At 38.9% G+C, this 15922-nt stretch overlaps 1 protein-coding gene across 1 annotated transcript in view; it reads left to right on the plus strand.

The window, feature by feature from the left end:
* The window catches only part of OTOGL (otogelin like), a 3472886-nt gene that overhangs the window by 2204040 nt on the left and 1252924 nt on the right, over window positions 1-15922 (plus strand). Inside the window, exon 34 of the mRNA XM_044088067.1 lies at window positions 7373-7490. Within this exon, the coding sequence (XP_043944002.1) occupies window positions 7373-7490 (118 nt within the window). The remainder of the gene's footprint in view (window positions 1-7372; window positions 7491-15922) is intronic.

Below are 15922 nucleotides of genomic sequence, written 5' to 3' on the forward strand. Positions count from 1 at the left end.
ATTGCAAAGGTGTGGAGAAATATAGGGAGTGAGGATTAATTAAAATTTGAAGAAAGTAGAGCTTGTATGAAAGGGGGAATGAGAGATATAAGAGAGATAGCTAAGATGGAGAAGGCAGGAGAGGAAGAGAGGGAGACATATCAAGGGTAATGATAGTGTAGGTGTGGTTAGCATAATGGGAGTAGAGATTATGTGAAAAGTATGGGTATGGGTTGAATAATTGTGAGGATGCAGTACAAGTATATGTGATTAGTAGTGAGATGTGGGATGAAGATAGTGTAGCGGTGAGGTTACTAGAGCAGGGACTGTAGGGGGAGGAAGGACATGTGACTGAGGGTGGGATTTGCTTGTCATAGGTTGATTATGGAGTGGGAGTGGTTATGCGGCTATAAGTGTAGATGTAATGGGGTGGATGGAAAATGGGGGCAGGGTAGGGGAGCAGAGTGAGCCCGAAGGGCGAACAGAGTGGGCAGGACCAAGAAGGAGTAACGATGAAGAAAATGCAAAAACCAATCAGTGATGCAGTCACTTTCGTGCACCTGGGGCTACTGGAGAGTTCAGAGGTATGTGTATTTTAAGGCATTAAAATGTGATTGCAGTCTGGAACTCTACTTGAGGACTAACAAATAACAGAAAACACATTAGGAACAGTACCAAGCCTCTCGAGCTGTTAAATAATTTTAGGGCAATGGTATCAAGTGTATGTATATACTGTCATCTAGTGGTGTTCCTATGTGGTGTACAATATACACATTCACTAACATGAGAGGAGGTTAAGGAGTGCGGCCATGGGAGACTGCTGGTGTGCCCACCACTGGTATTTTAGGAACAAGTAATTAATATAAAATACAGTATAGAAGAACCTTTCCAATTATAAACCTTTACAGAAAATTCAACACATACACACTAATTGTTCATGAAGAACACACTGAAGGAGCACAAATGTATGTCTGTCCCGGGATTTCTTCCTTGGGGAAGTTTGGTTTGCATGCTGGTTCTAACAAGGTTGGGTGTACCTGAAGTAAAATGAGCTGAGCAGCTGTATAATAAAACAGAGAGAGACAAAAGTTTAGTGTTGGGTCAGTAGGATAGCTGAGAAGGAAGAAAAAGACAACAATATGACATACTTATTACAGAAGGAATACGATAGCTATTAGATCACGAAGGAGACTGGGCACAGGGATATGGAGAAAACAGAAGATAGGGCAGCAGAGTCATTTAAATATAATACAGGTACTGGTGGGAGACACAAGAAATGCTAGTACCAAGAATTAAACAGCAAATGAGATTAAGGAACCAAGATTACAGCATGGAAAAAAATGAAACGGAAACTAGTTATTGAGCACTGATATAACCAATATCTAAATTGTAGAGGAAATTAGAGAAATAAATAGTAAAGAAGCAATGAAGATGCACAGAACAAATGTGGCTGTGTTTTATAACAGCGTGTTCGCTGAATGTGTATTTACAGCAATGATTAAGCAAAGGTGCGTGTTATTATACTGAATAAATGCTTAAGTGGGAGGTGTCACTTGTTAAGCTTAAAGCGAGTGAGGTAGCCCAAACACATGCTGATGGCAGGACGCTAGGCCGTTTTAACTTAGAGGAGTGTGGACACAGAGTGCTAACATGCATTCTGTAGGGATCCAGATCCAGCAAACATACGTCCTGCAGAAAAGCAAGTCTGGGATTTCAGTATTGTGGTCTTCAACATTTATGTCTTTTGATATTTTGGTCTTAAAACTTTTTCAGGATTTTCATGGTAAACCACACAGAGGACTGAGGAACACAACTCCAGTTGCCGACTTTCATATCAAATGATTGTCAGTGTAATTTCTAAGTGTATGTTGGCAGTGATTTTTTTGTTGTAAGAGAGAAGGATATGTGGGGGGCTTGCTCTCCATACAGGGGAGTGCAGGGAGGGGTTGTCGCTATGCAAAAAACTGTTGTAGTTTAATTTCTCACCCTTATGAGATTCAGGCATTAGTTTTTGGTCTTTTGGTTACTCAGGCAGAAGTCAAGATTCCATCTATTTAAATATAATGTCAGGTATAATGATATAGAAGATCAGAATTAAAAAAAAAATGACAGTAGCTGCTTCTTGGAGATTGTGGTACAGCGTGTAGTGGGATTTTGCTGTAGTCCTATATTGGAGTTAGAATATATAATTAGCATGGGGGTACGAGGGGAGGGGGCTAGCTTCTTTGCAAAATATTTTGTTTGGTGTTATGTTTTTCGATGTTTTCAGATCAATTATTTGAGGATTGATGTTTTGTGTCTTCAAGGTAACATGCCAGTAGGTTGTTATTGAAGATCATGGTATGACAGGCAGAAGGATTTTGCCCTTCCCCTTGTTATGTAATTTCTGAGTTAATATATATAATTAGTAAGGAGTTATGGGATTTTTCCCTTTTTTTCAGTGTTATATGTTTCAGTCTTTTCAGAGCAATTATTTAAAGCCTAGTGTTTTGTGTTTTCGAGGTAGTGTCATACACACACACACACACACACACACACACACACACACACACACACACACACACACACACACACACACACACACACACACACACACACACACACACACACACTTGAGCATGTGCCTCAATATCTTGTGCTTATCAAAAAATTACTTTAAAGCACTGTATGTGTGTGTGTGTATATATATATATATATATATATATATATATATATATATATATGGGTCTACTGTAAAAGTCCGAAAATCCACTTGTTCGAAAACAAACAGTGGATCCTCAGTTACGCGAAAGTGCACTTAAGCAAAAGTGCACTTCCATGAAGAACAGTTCAACGGACCATTAAGGAACACAGGTGCCAAAGCACACTACAGTGGGGAAAGGGAATTTACGTGTTTCCCCACTGTAGTGCAATCTCGGAGTTGGTATATTTAAGTAGGGGGGGTGGGGGCACAGCCCCCCTCATGGGGGTGCAGGGGGGCTTGCGCCCCTGCAAAAACAATGTTTCTCTCTGTTCTTTATTGGTTTGTTGAACCGATGTTCGTGGAAGTGCACTTTCGCGTAACCGTGGGTCTGCTGTTTATTTTTGAAAAAGTGAGTTTTCGATTATATACAATAGACCCATATATATATATATATATATATATATATATATATATATATATATGCATACACACACACACACACACACATATATATATATATATATATATACATATATGTATATATATATATATATATATATATATATATATATATATATATATCTTCTTCTTTCGGCTGCTCCCATTAGAGGTCGCCACAGCAGATCAACTGTTTCCATTTCCTCCTGTCCTCTGCATCTTGCTCTGTCACACCAACCACCTGCATATCCTATCTCCCCACATTCATAAACCTTATCTTAGGCCTTCCTCTTTTCCTGTTACATGGCAGCTTCATCCTTAGCATCTTTTTCCCAATATACTCTGCATCCCTCCTCAGCACATGTCCAAACCAACGTAATCTTGCCTCTCTGGCTTTGTCTCCAAATCTTCCAACCTGGCCTGACCCTCTAATATACTTATTCCTAATTCTGTCCATCCTCGTCACACCCAGTGCAAATCTTAACATCTTCAACTCTGCCACGTCAAGCTCTGACTCCTGCCTTTTTGTCAATGCCACTGTCTCCAACCCGTATAACATAGCTGGTCTCACTACCCTCTTGTAGACCTTCCCTTTCACTCTTACTGGTACTCGTCTATCATAAATTACTCCTGACACTCTTCTCCACCCATTCCATCCTGCCTGTACTCTCTTCTTCACCTCTCTTCTACACTCACCATTACTCTGAACTGTTGATCCCAAGTACTTAAACTCATTCACCTTTGCCATCTCTACTCCCTGCATCCTCACCATTCCTCTATTCTTCCTCTCATTCACACACATATATTCTGTCTTAGTCCTGCTGACCTTCATTCCTCTTCTCTCTAGAGCATATCTCCACCTCTCCAGGGTCTCCTCCACCTGTTCCCTACTCTCACTACAGATCACAATATATATATATATAGATAAGCATACATAGATTCATTTTCCATTACCATATACTTTATATCCTTTGATTGAGTTTTGTAGCATTGCTTAATGCTGTTTTGGGTGTCATTTATGTGTCTGACTTGAGTCCCAACATCTGAAGTTACTAGTCATATATTAAACAACACGTCTCTTACCTATATACTTGAATGAAAAGATTCTGAACAGTTTGGAAGACTTATGAGTGTGGGAAGATGTATTTCTTTCTGTTACAAGCTATTTTTTATTTGCCAATCAAATATTTTATATTTATCATGAAGATTCTAGTACCTTTTAATTTATATTGTCATGCATATTTTTTGTATAAAATCTTTTTTATTTCCTTTTTTTTTTTGTAAAAACAGATCGAGTAAAATGTAACAGTAGTAATAGCAGGTAGCAATATGACCAGAGAATACATTGCTGAATAATAAAACATAAATGCAAAACAGTAAAAAACTATTTACACATATGCCAATATTCCATCATTGATTATATATACCATCTTCAAGCTAGAATATGTTCAAATGGGACTGTAAGGTTTCTGGTTGCATGTTGGAATTTAAGCAATTTTACATACACTAGTTGTGGTTTAGTGGAGTCTAATGATGGGCGAAGGGCTCGGTGTGCTCTTTCTATTGTTATTTGTCTTGCTTCAGTGGTGTTTTCAAGTATAGCCAGAATTGTTTCCAGTAGTTTGTTTTGCTCAATACTTCTGGAATACCCCTAAAGATGATATTGTTACATCTGGATCTTGCTTCCATGTCCAGGATGTTTTGCTGCATTTCTTGTATAGATTTGTTGTAAGCTTTAGATTCCTTCTGGAGTTCTTCAATTTTAAATTCATTTTCAAAGATTCTGGCTTCTGATTTTTCCACTCTGGTTGCAATGTGATTAATGGAATCCCCAAAAGATTTTAGCTGGTCTGAAGTAGCTTTGCTATATTTTCATGTTATTGAGTGTAGGATAGGTACACTTTTTTATTTTGATGTCAGTGCTTACTTTTAGTATTTATGTAAGCAAGACTGTTTTTGGCTGCTTGATAGTAAGATTTATTTTTGCATTATGTTTTTATTTCTATTCTAAAGCCTGTTTTATATATATATATATATATATATATATATATATATATATATATATATATATACAGATTACATTAATTTAATCTAAAATATCTAAATCCTTGTCTGGCACAAAATATCTAAAACACAGAACAGAATATTGAATTATATACACACACACACACACACACACACACACACACACACACACACACACACACACACACACACACACACACACACACACACACACACACACACACACACACATGCACATTGTTGGGAGGTGGGTCCCTGCATAAAAGAGATTTTCTTTTTTACTATTATGAATTTTGACAGCTTGAGTGCTACATATTTTGTGATAGATACAGTTTCCAAGTTTTGATTGTAAACCTTATATATGTATATAAATAATATCAACTGAGACAGCATCAAAGTAACTGGGATACTCAGTTGCGCACAAAATTCAGAATTAGTATATATAATTTTTTTGGGGGGGGCAGAGGCTGTTTACAAAGGTATGCAATCCCTGTGTATACATTTCTTTGCTTTTTTATATGTTTCACATTTGCTTGTGCTATTTACTACTTTATTTAATATATATTGTTTGTATTTTTAAAGATTCACATTTTTATATAGTTGTAAAAGCAGAGGTTGCAAATTTGAAGACTCATAGTTTTAATCAGATTTTCTTTCTTTGTGCACATATGTGTATGCAATTGTATGCATGTGTGCGTGTGTGTGTGTGTGTGTGTGTGTGTTCCTGTGCACTTTCACGAGTATCTCAGCTTCATTTATTGGAGGATCTTGTATAGTGGTGTAATGGACTCTATTCTGCTAAACCACCACCATAACAATTTAGTCATGCTGTTTCTTTAGACAGTTATAGTATACAGTATGGCTATCATTTTACTGCATTCACCTTTGAATACTTGATTTTACTGCATTCACCTTTGGATGCTTGATAAGTAGCTTATTTTTATGTGCCCTGAATAGAAGCTTCCTGCTTGATATGAATTAACATACCACATTTGTGGCAGGATCCAAAGTTTTTCACAAAGTTGCAATTTTTTTTTTTGATTGCAGTTTTCTGTGTGCCATCTTTGTGCACTACATTCCATGTATATATCTCACAGTTCTATTTTTAGCACAACAGAAATAATTTGCTACTACCCTGACAGGGGCATGATTTTTTTCCACATCAAAAAGACTTTAATGCAATATCTAATAGCATAACAGATAGTTGTGCAATCTTCATGCATGGTGCAATTAAATTACATGTATGGCCATCCACAACATTAAATAAAATGTATACTGATTCCTAGTTGGCTTGGCCCACTACTAGTGTGTACAATCACTGTAAGCCTCTTGACAGTTATTATTCACTAAAGAATTGATTTTTAACTTTTAAATAGTATACAAATTCACATTGTATTCTTCCCCTTTACAAAACATCTCTGGTAACTTCCTGAAACCAACATGACCCTCTCTGAAGTGCTAAAAAAATCGTCAACAAGTAACAATTTACATGGAAGAAAAAAAAGCCTTCCTGCTGCAGCCCTCCTCACTTTAGAAGCAAGCCAGGTCAGTGTCTGGTCAGATCTGGGCTACTGAATGAAGCAAAACTTAAAAAAAAAGTCCTACAAAAAATTGTTTCTTCCTACATTGAAACACTTCAATCCTGAACCACAAAAACAGTAAAAATCCATTTCTGTACTGGCATTCAGAAATGTTTTACAGAAATGAATACCAGAACTGCACTATCTATTGACTGCAATCTCACAATCATATCCCCTAACACCTTTCACTCAGGGTACCTGCCCCCTTTGCTATGCTTCTAGCTAAGAGGACAACCGATTTTGCATCAATATACATTTTCTGAGGAATAAGTAGTATAAAACTCTAATGGCTGGCATTATTGTCAGACTGACAGTAATCCTCAATAATTTGCCAGAAAGTCAAAAATGTTATGAGGGACAGGGCAAAAATACAAAGCAAAACTAAAGGTGTTCAGCAAAATCAGGGACAGTTGTGAGTTATGCTTCCATGAACCTAGTTCCCCTCTGTTTCGGATCATCTCCTGGGATTTAGAATACTGAAGTTAATAAAACATATTCACTTTTGTGACATTAACTTACAGCCTATTTGCTATTACCTTAGCTTTGCTTTGGTTATCAAGAAATTCTTGAATGTGAGCTCATATTTCAGCAATGTCTCTCAATTTGTACAACCAAAAAATTGTAAACCTTTGAAAATTAATGAAATGGTTTTGTAATACATTTTTAGGAACTAAAGCAGCTGTGCCATACAGAAGAATGTGTGAATGGAGATATGAACCCTGTTCAAGTCCTTGTATTAAAACATGCCACGATCCTGAGGGAGTTAACTGTAAATTTTTACCTCCGTAAGTATATTTTAAAAAAGCTTTGTTTTGCATTAACTACAGAACTTTTCATACATGACTTGAAGAGGAAAAGTTAAGCTATTTCTTTGTACATAAAATCTTTTACTTTTGTATTATCAAATCTAAACAGAAAGCAGTAGTACAAATTCTGTTTAAAAATGTGAATAATGACATAAAAGAAACAGCTGTCCTGGTACTTTACTCATTTAGCAACATATGTAGGCACTATTTTGAAGTTAGACCCTCTCTTTTTAACTGTTGTGGTTTAAAGGATTTCTGTGTTCTACACTATTTTCAGCATCTTCTCTTTAAGTCTAAAAGTCATATTAAAATTGAATATTCCTTAAACATCTAACACTGAAAATTTTTAGTTATAATTTGTAAGGGTGTTAAACATGAAAACTTCAACCACTTTGCTATGATTCCCCACTTTGATGTCAATATACAGATGGATTAGCCACAGTGAGCCTTCCATTGCAGTTAATTTGAAAAGCAAATTACTTAACTGAATGCTGAATGTTGCCTAACGAGGTCAAACTTGCATGCCATTTTATATAGTGTACTGCTTTTCCATTTGTTATTTGCCTTTCTGTTACGGTGTCTGTAATAATTGTCTGTATTACTCTATACCATATGATGTTGTTTTCTCCTACTCTCATGATCATCAAATCTCTCTACCTTTCTGCTGGCTGTATAGGCCCAATCATTCCATGATAGACAAGAGGGCTACTGCCCATTCTTTCCTTTCAGGGCATGGGACAATCAGTATGAGTCATTCTGTCATCTGGGAGAGTAGAGGTTTTTTACTTAACCTCTAACTCCACTGCACATGTCCATTTAGCCATTCCAGGGCTGGGCTTGCAATGGGCATCAGTGAGGGTGAGTCCATCACTTTTGCAAGTAGAATAACCCCTTAAGACTAGGCTGCCCTATTCAAAGCCAGCACTCCCTTGTGGTCTCTAGTCTCCACTGGATGACTCAACCACAACACTCATGAGCACCCCAGATATATTTCCCCCCACACCCTTCCCTGAACAGAAGTGAGCAGGCCAAGGCATGTTATACCTCCCTGTCCCCTGCCAACTCAAACAGGATTTCAAATTGCTATTCAAATTGGGGTTGCATGGATCACAATCAGGACTTTATCCATGTATGCCAACTGAGCTAACTATGCCACATGAAGTATGAAGTTATTTTTGTGCATTCTAAATGTCTTCACTATGACAGTGTGTATTTTGCTGTGTGCTCCATTTTCATCAAATCTCAAAGTCATGATGTAGGCAAATAGTTGTTTATGTATATTTCCCATAGGTATATGCATGGCATGTCAGCATATGTGTGTGTGTGTGTGTGTGTGTGTGTGTGTGTGTGTGTGTGTGTGTGTGTGTGTGTGTGTGTGTGTGTGTGTGTGTGTAAAGAACAAACAACTGACCAGGAAGCCAAAGACCACAGCAAATAAATCCAACAATGGTAGAAACCACTCCAGTTCACAGTTATAGAAAGAAACAATCCTTTTTTGGTAAAACCACTGCAATTCACAGTTAAGTTTCCTCCAAACATAGACTTCTTCAGAACCATGAAAACTCCTCTAAACACTGCATTTAAAAGCTCAGAGAGGTACAACCACAGCCCCAGGAACTGTCAATCAGCAGACAAGCTGAACAAAGCTCAGGAATGTTCTTAAAGGTGTACACACACAAAAACACTTCACTATTAAACCAAATAAAAATGGTTAAAAACAAATCTAGAATGTCAAGAAAGCAGTAACAGTTGTAAAATTTTGCTCAAACTGTTGGCTTTTCTTTTAAGTTCACTAACAATGGAAATATAGTCATTCAATCCAGGTGGATTTGCTCTGTCTAAAGCCAGCTGCCAGTACATCTATGATGTAGAAGTCTGTTTTCCCAATAACCAACAGAGGCACTTGCTTCCACCTGTTCAAGCCCCCATAAAGTGAACTTCTTGAAACTGGAGCATGTACAAGCATGCCTAGTTAAAGCACTCATCATGTCCCTTTTGGATATACTATAATAGTGTTGGTATATCCCTTTGTCGAGGGCGTTTTTAGTCTTGCCAATATAGAAGGTAGAACATGACATACATTTCACCAAGTAGATAACCTCTCTGATCGGCAATTGAACTTAACACAGATGTTCATACCCTTAATTTTTTTCTATTATGTCACCTTCATAGCTGGTTTCAATACAAGTGCAGTGATAGCAGCATCCACATTTTGTCAAAGTCCAAGAGTCACTTTGTCTGGAAACAACTGTTTTCTCCAATAAGCATTTTATGTTAGGCTTGTTATTAAAGGTGAATGAAGGGAAATCAGGAAGATTTAGTTTGAGTCCCTCATAGGTTCATAGGTTGGTACTAGGCTATCGGCCCTAGGGCCTATACAAGCCTAGCCAAACAATTTCTTGGATAATTCTTCCCAAAATATTTACTTCCCTGGACCCCTGTCTAGCAGGGTGACTGATGTGATCCCTGGGGTAATTTCCTATCTCCCATCCAATCGTCAAGGTTCCTTTTGAAGAGGGCCAAAGAGGCGCTCTGCCTGACATGTATGGGCAGTCTATTCCAGAGTATGGGAGTCTCTGGGTCAGGAACCTATCCCTCCAGCATGTTTTGTTCATTGTGATGACAAGGTTTAGATCACTGGAGCGTGTGGCTCTGAGGGGTTGGGATTTCTTTAAGTAGAGCATGTCCAACAGCTCAGGGTTTTATATGGCCTTGTATGTTAAGCGGGGATTGCCTCTGAGTAGACGATATGCCACAGAGTATAGCTGGAGTTTTTTTAGACAGTCAGCATAGGGCATCTACTTTAGCCCTGTGATTCTTTTGCTGAGGTATTTCTGCAGCCTTTCCAGCTATTGCAGATGTCTTGTGAGGTACATACCAAATGGGGTGTTGTACTCTATAATGGGTCTATTGAGGGATGAGTACAGTGGGTCAATGACCTCCTTTTTTCTGGATGAAAAGCCCTTAGTGATGAGGTGTGCCACATAAAAGGATTTCCTGACTGTTGTGGTGATGTGGTTATTGAAGGTGAGACCACTGTCCACCTGTGTCCATAAGTCTCTCATCACACTTTCAGTGTTTAGTGTACTGCTACCTATGTGGTAATTCATGGGTACATGTTTTTTCCCAAAGGGGATAACTATACATTTCTTGGCATTAAGCTTGACCCCATGGCTCTGGCACCAAGCATCTGTTTTGGTAAGGCCCTTTTGTAGAATATCCACATAATTTGGGGATTCAATAATGGCTCCCAATTTGCAGTCATCTGCGAACTTTGTTAGCCAGAGTCCCTTATTGTTGGCCTGTACTTCAGAGAAGTAGATGCTGAACAAGAGCGATCCCAGGACTGAACCCTGAGGTACTCCACTTGTCACTTGTCTGGAGCTTGATTTGGAGTTGGCTACTTTTACAGTCTGGGTTTTGTGAGTAAGCCAGTTGGCAACTCATTGAGTGACATAGGGATTTATGCCCAGCTTAGTTAGTTTATCTATGATTCCAGAGTGGGGGATGGCATTGAAGGTCTTGGCGAGGTCTAGATAGGCTGTGTGGGCCGCCTTACCCTCATCTACAGCTCTGGAGACTGATTCAAAGAAGTCAATCAGGTTCAGGAGACAAGATCGGCCTTTCATGAAGCTGAACTGGGTGGGGGTCCAGTGTTTGAAGGTCGCCAATGTCTTTGTTTATAAGTTCCATGATAATGCATTCCATGCCCTTGCAGATCAGGCTCATCAGACTGATGGGACAGTAGTTCCTGGGATCTAAGGTGGATCTCCCCTTGTGGAGTGGGATATCTGTAGTTGTGTGCCACTCAGTGGGCACGAAGCCTGAGGTGAGGCTATGATTAAACACAACACTTAGGTGAGGTGCCAGTTCATTTTGTAGTTCATGTAGTACACAGCCCGGGATATCATCTGGTCCCATGGATGCTGTATTCTTAGCTTTGGAGAGTGCGGTTTCTACCTGTGTGGCTGTGATTACCAGAATTTGGCAATCGTTTGGTATTGAGATGGGCCCTCTAGGGGGTGAGAGGGGGGTGAAGTTGGCACTAAATCGATCTGTCAGGATATTGGCAACATCTTTGGGATCAGTATATTTAATATCCTTGTGTTGTAGCTCAGAGCAGATCTGAGCATTGCCATTTAGATTCTTGACATAACTATAGAATGTCTTGTGGTTGTCTTTGGAATCTTTGGCAATTTTATTTTTGTAACTAGCTTTGGAGGATTTTATGAGGGATCTCAGCTTCTTACTAAGGCTGGTAAGGGAGTTTTTTTGCATCCTGGGTTTTCCTCTTTTCTGCAACAGTTTCTTCCTTCTGTTGTATAGTTTGTTTTGGCAGGGGACCACCAGATTGGCTTCCTTTTTTTGGAGGAGAGCATCTTGGTTCTATATGGGATGGCATGATTCATGCATGAGTGGATGTGCTCGTACAGTGCCTTAGTGTAGGATTCGGCAGTCGAAGTTTCAGCTCCCATCTGTATGGGTGCCATGAAGTTTGACACTTCTGACTTAAGTAGCATGAAGATGGCTTTGGAGAAGTTTTTTATGGAGGTTTCCTTACTGGGGGTGGGGTGGGGGTGGGATGTGGATGACAAGAGTGATTTGCTTATGGTCAGACCTGACCAATGAAGGGGTGACCACTGGTGTGGAGCATCTATCTCCCATGTTGGTAATGACCAGGTCTAGGATATTGGAGCCCCTGGTGGGACAATGAATTAGTTGATCCAGGACGTTGGAATTTATGAATTCCAGGAACCATTGGAAAAAGGTGTTGGTACCCGAGTAGTTTTTCCAGTTAATAGCAGGGTAGTTGAAATCACCCAGTATTAGGGTGTTTGGTTGTATCTTAATATTTTCCAGTATGTTTAGAAAGGTGTATTGAGAATCTTGGGGCATGGTGGGGGATCTGTAGCAAGCTACAATTTGTATTGCAGTCTTACCTACTGTTAGTTGCACCTGGAGCATTTCAGATACATTGTGTTGGGCAACTAGCCTGAAGGTGTGACTATCCTTGGTGAATATGGACAATCCTTCACCTTTAATGTTTCGGTCTTGGTTTGGTGGGCGAAAAGTGTGGTAAGTGTTGTAGCCTGCTGTTGCAGGGGTGCTGTCTGGAGTCTTGAGCCAGGTCACAGTTACTGCACAGATATTAATGTTCTCCATTTTTAGGAGTGCCCCGAGAGAGTGCATTTTGAGGTTTAAACTTCTAGCATTGAGTAGCATTACCTTCAGATTTTGCATGCTTGTATCTGTTGCATTGGTGGTTTTGTCCTTTGAACCTTACTTAAAAAAGGGACTATAGGGGTGACGAGCTTTATCCAGTAACCTGAATGCCATGGGTGACAGGTGCAGACCATCCTTCACAAAGCATTGTGGTTTGTCGATCATGTCGTCCCAGGCAGACAGATACTGGATCCCCTTTGAATGACACCAGAAGCTTAGCCAATTGTTGAAGTCAATCATTTTGTCCTTATACTGTGGTATCATTCTGGGCGAAGGCATTATGCTACTCAGGGCTAGAGTCATACCTGCCTGGGCCACATGATCCGAGAGCTCTTCCGTGTTTCTTTTCATGTAATCCAGGGAGGTACGTCTCAAGTCATTCACTCCAACATGGACAATGACAGAGTCGTATTCGTACTTGTTGCAGAGTGACTTGAGTGCATGCATTATGTGGAGGATCCTGGCACCAGACAGGCAGCTGACTGTAATTTTCTCCTTGCTCAGCCTGGTGAGTGGGACATCAGTGTGCCTGACTATAGAGTCACCTATGAATAAAGTGTTGGATACATTGTTTTGCTTTAGGGGCTGTTGTTGGGTGGCACACTGGTGTTGTGAGCTATGTGTCACTTTGGTTGTGACTGGTGTTTGTTTGTGTTTCAGCTTTGGAGGTCCTTGTTGCTTCCTCATCACAATGTAAGATGGCCCAATTTCTCTGCACTATTTTTGTGATGTCTTTAGAGTCCAATGAGTAATGTAAAACCATACTGATGTGGCCAAAAGTATCCTTACTTTCATTTATCATGTCTTTTGACTTAATGTTATTAAGGCCATACCTAATAATAATAGGTGGATACCTATTGTCTCTGTCTGCCCATACATCCTTCTGAAGATAATCAAGAAGAGTTTCAGGATACCCTCTTTCCAAAAACATAAATTTGAGGGTGTCAAACTGTGTTAAACAGTTGTTATCATCAGATGTCAGGTGAAAAATCCTGATAAGTTGGCTTTTCAGTATCCCCTTCTTTTGATGAAAAGGGTGACAGCTGGTATACACCAAAAAAGAATTACAGAAGGTGGGCTTCCTGTAAATCTGTGTGTCCATACCACCATACTGATATTTCTTGATTTTGATGTCCAAGTAATGGATCTGAGCTGGGTCAACACGCTGGATAAATCTTAAAAAGGTGGTAGTAGACTGCCATTCATCCATAAAAAGTTTCCAATTGTAAGTCTGTACTCGATCAAATGATAAGTAAATCATACAGATAGTGAAAATACCCCACACATATTTTGAATAAAGGGACAATGTTTGCAGAGATGGGGGTGCATGTGGCCTCCATAGCTATGCCTTTCAGCTGTTTGTAAACTTCCCAATCAAAGGTCAAAAATTGTTGTTTAATACAACCTCCTTGAAATCACAAACCAGTGTGTTGTCTGAAAGTGTAAGAGAACCATATTGCATCACTGTTTCACTGAATCATAACAGACCTTCCTCATGGGGAATCAGTGTAGAAACTCTTGATGTCACAAGTCACAAGACATTCACTCCATGGTCCAGTTTTCTGAAATGTATCTAAAAGATCTCAGAAATTGTGAACAATGTGTGGAAAACTTTGAACAAGGTGTTTCAACTTGTGGTCTGTGAATTTAACCATTAGGTCCATGACTGAACTGCCAGTAGCAACAATAGGATGTAAGGGTGGATCCCACACATTTGAGTGAATTTTTGGGATGATGAAAATCTTTGGAATTGTGGGTTTTTGCACTAAAAGATAATTATACAGGCCTTGAGATATATTATCAAATAACAATAGTTCATCCAAGAACACTTTTATTGCCCTGTAAGCAATATTGATCTCGTTGATAGAAACCATACAATATACCTCCTCATCATTCAACAATCTATAAATCTGACCTGTGTAGTCCATTCAGTCCATAATAACCAATCCCCCCTCCCTTATCAGGTTGCATGCACCTGATGTTCTTGTTGTTAATGATACTGTTTAAAATATAACTGCCAGCCTTGGAAAGATTATAAAATGTCTTCTTGTTCTTTCCGTTGAATAGTTATCTAATTTTACAAGACTTTTCAAAAGTTTGTATGACAGTGTGCAGTGGGTGGTTAGCCAAAGTCCTCCTCCTAAACTCATTCAAAGAGGAATCAGATTCACCAAACAGTACACAAAAGTTCAGTTTACATGTAAAAAGAAATTCCTGCAAGAGATGGAGAAACTGAAGGATAGGCTTCTGAACAGGGGATGCCCTTAGGAATTTTTGGAGGGAGTATTCTGGAAGTTATAGAAAAAGGAAGGAATGGTTACTGTAAACCATTGTTAGGTTCAGAGGAAGGAACTGGGGTCATCAAGGATTCTAGTGTGCATGGTTACAATAGAAACTGCATTCTTAAATACATTAAAGATGCAGAAGTTATTAGGAATATTATAGCCAACAAGTGGAAGTTCTTCAACGTCTGTAATTTTGACAGAGACAAAATAGGGATGTCTTCCATGGTCACTTTCAGAAGGGACCTGAACTTCAAGGACTTACTTGAAAAAGGATTATCAAGGTCACAAACCACAAAAAAATGGCAGAATGTTTAAGTGTCTTATGTGTTCTTAGTAATCACACATACTTGAAGGCAACAATATTCATATAGTTGGGTATGGGTACATTGTAAACCCCAAGAGATGTTCATGCAATACCAAGAGAGTAGTTTACGGTGCCCTTTGTCTGCAGTGTAACTCTTTCTATATTGGATAAATGGAAAGAGCATTAAAGGACAGAGTATACGAATATATGGGAGACATTAAAAAACAAAATTCTACCAACAGTCTTTGGAAACAGATTTGTGACAAGCCAGGCCATTCTTTCAAATTCTTTATAATTGAGACACTAGAGTGCAACCTGAGACAAGAGCTCTGGAAAATTATGCTAGACAGCAAGGAACTTGAATGGCAAATTAGAAGTAATGCCAATAGTCCACCTAGCTTGAATGACTCCTTACCCATTGCTTGCTTGTTAAAAAAGAGTAATCTTACAAGATAATATATTCATGCTTTGTAAAAGTTTTTAGTCTATTACTTCATGCATTGACTTTAAAACATTTATGAACCCTTTCACTACTCATATTAACTTTTCCTACATGTTTTTTATGTATTTAATCAAGTTATATTCAGTGTTTTCATAGA

This window comes from Protopterus annectens, chromosome 11.part0 (assembly GCF_019279795.1).
Source record: "Protopterus annectens isolate FY-2018-M chromosome 11.part0, PAN1.0, whole genome shotgun sequence".
Classification (NCBI taxonomy): domain Eukaryota; kingdom Metazoa; phylum Chordata; order Ceratodontiformes; family Protopteridae; genus Protopterus; species Protopterus annectens.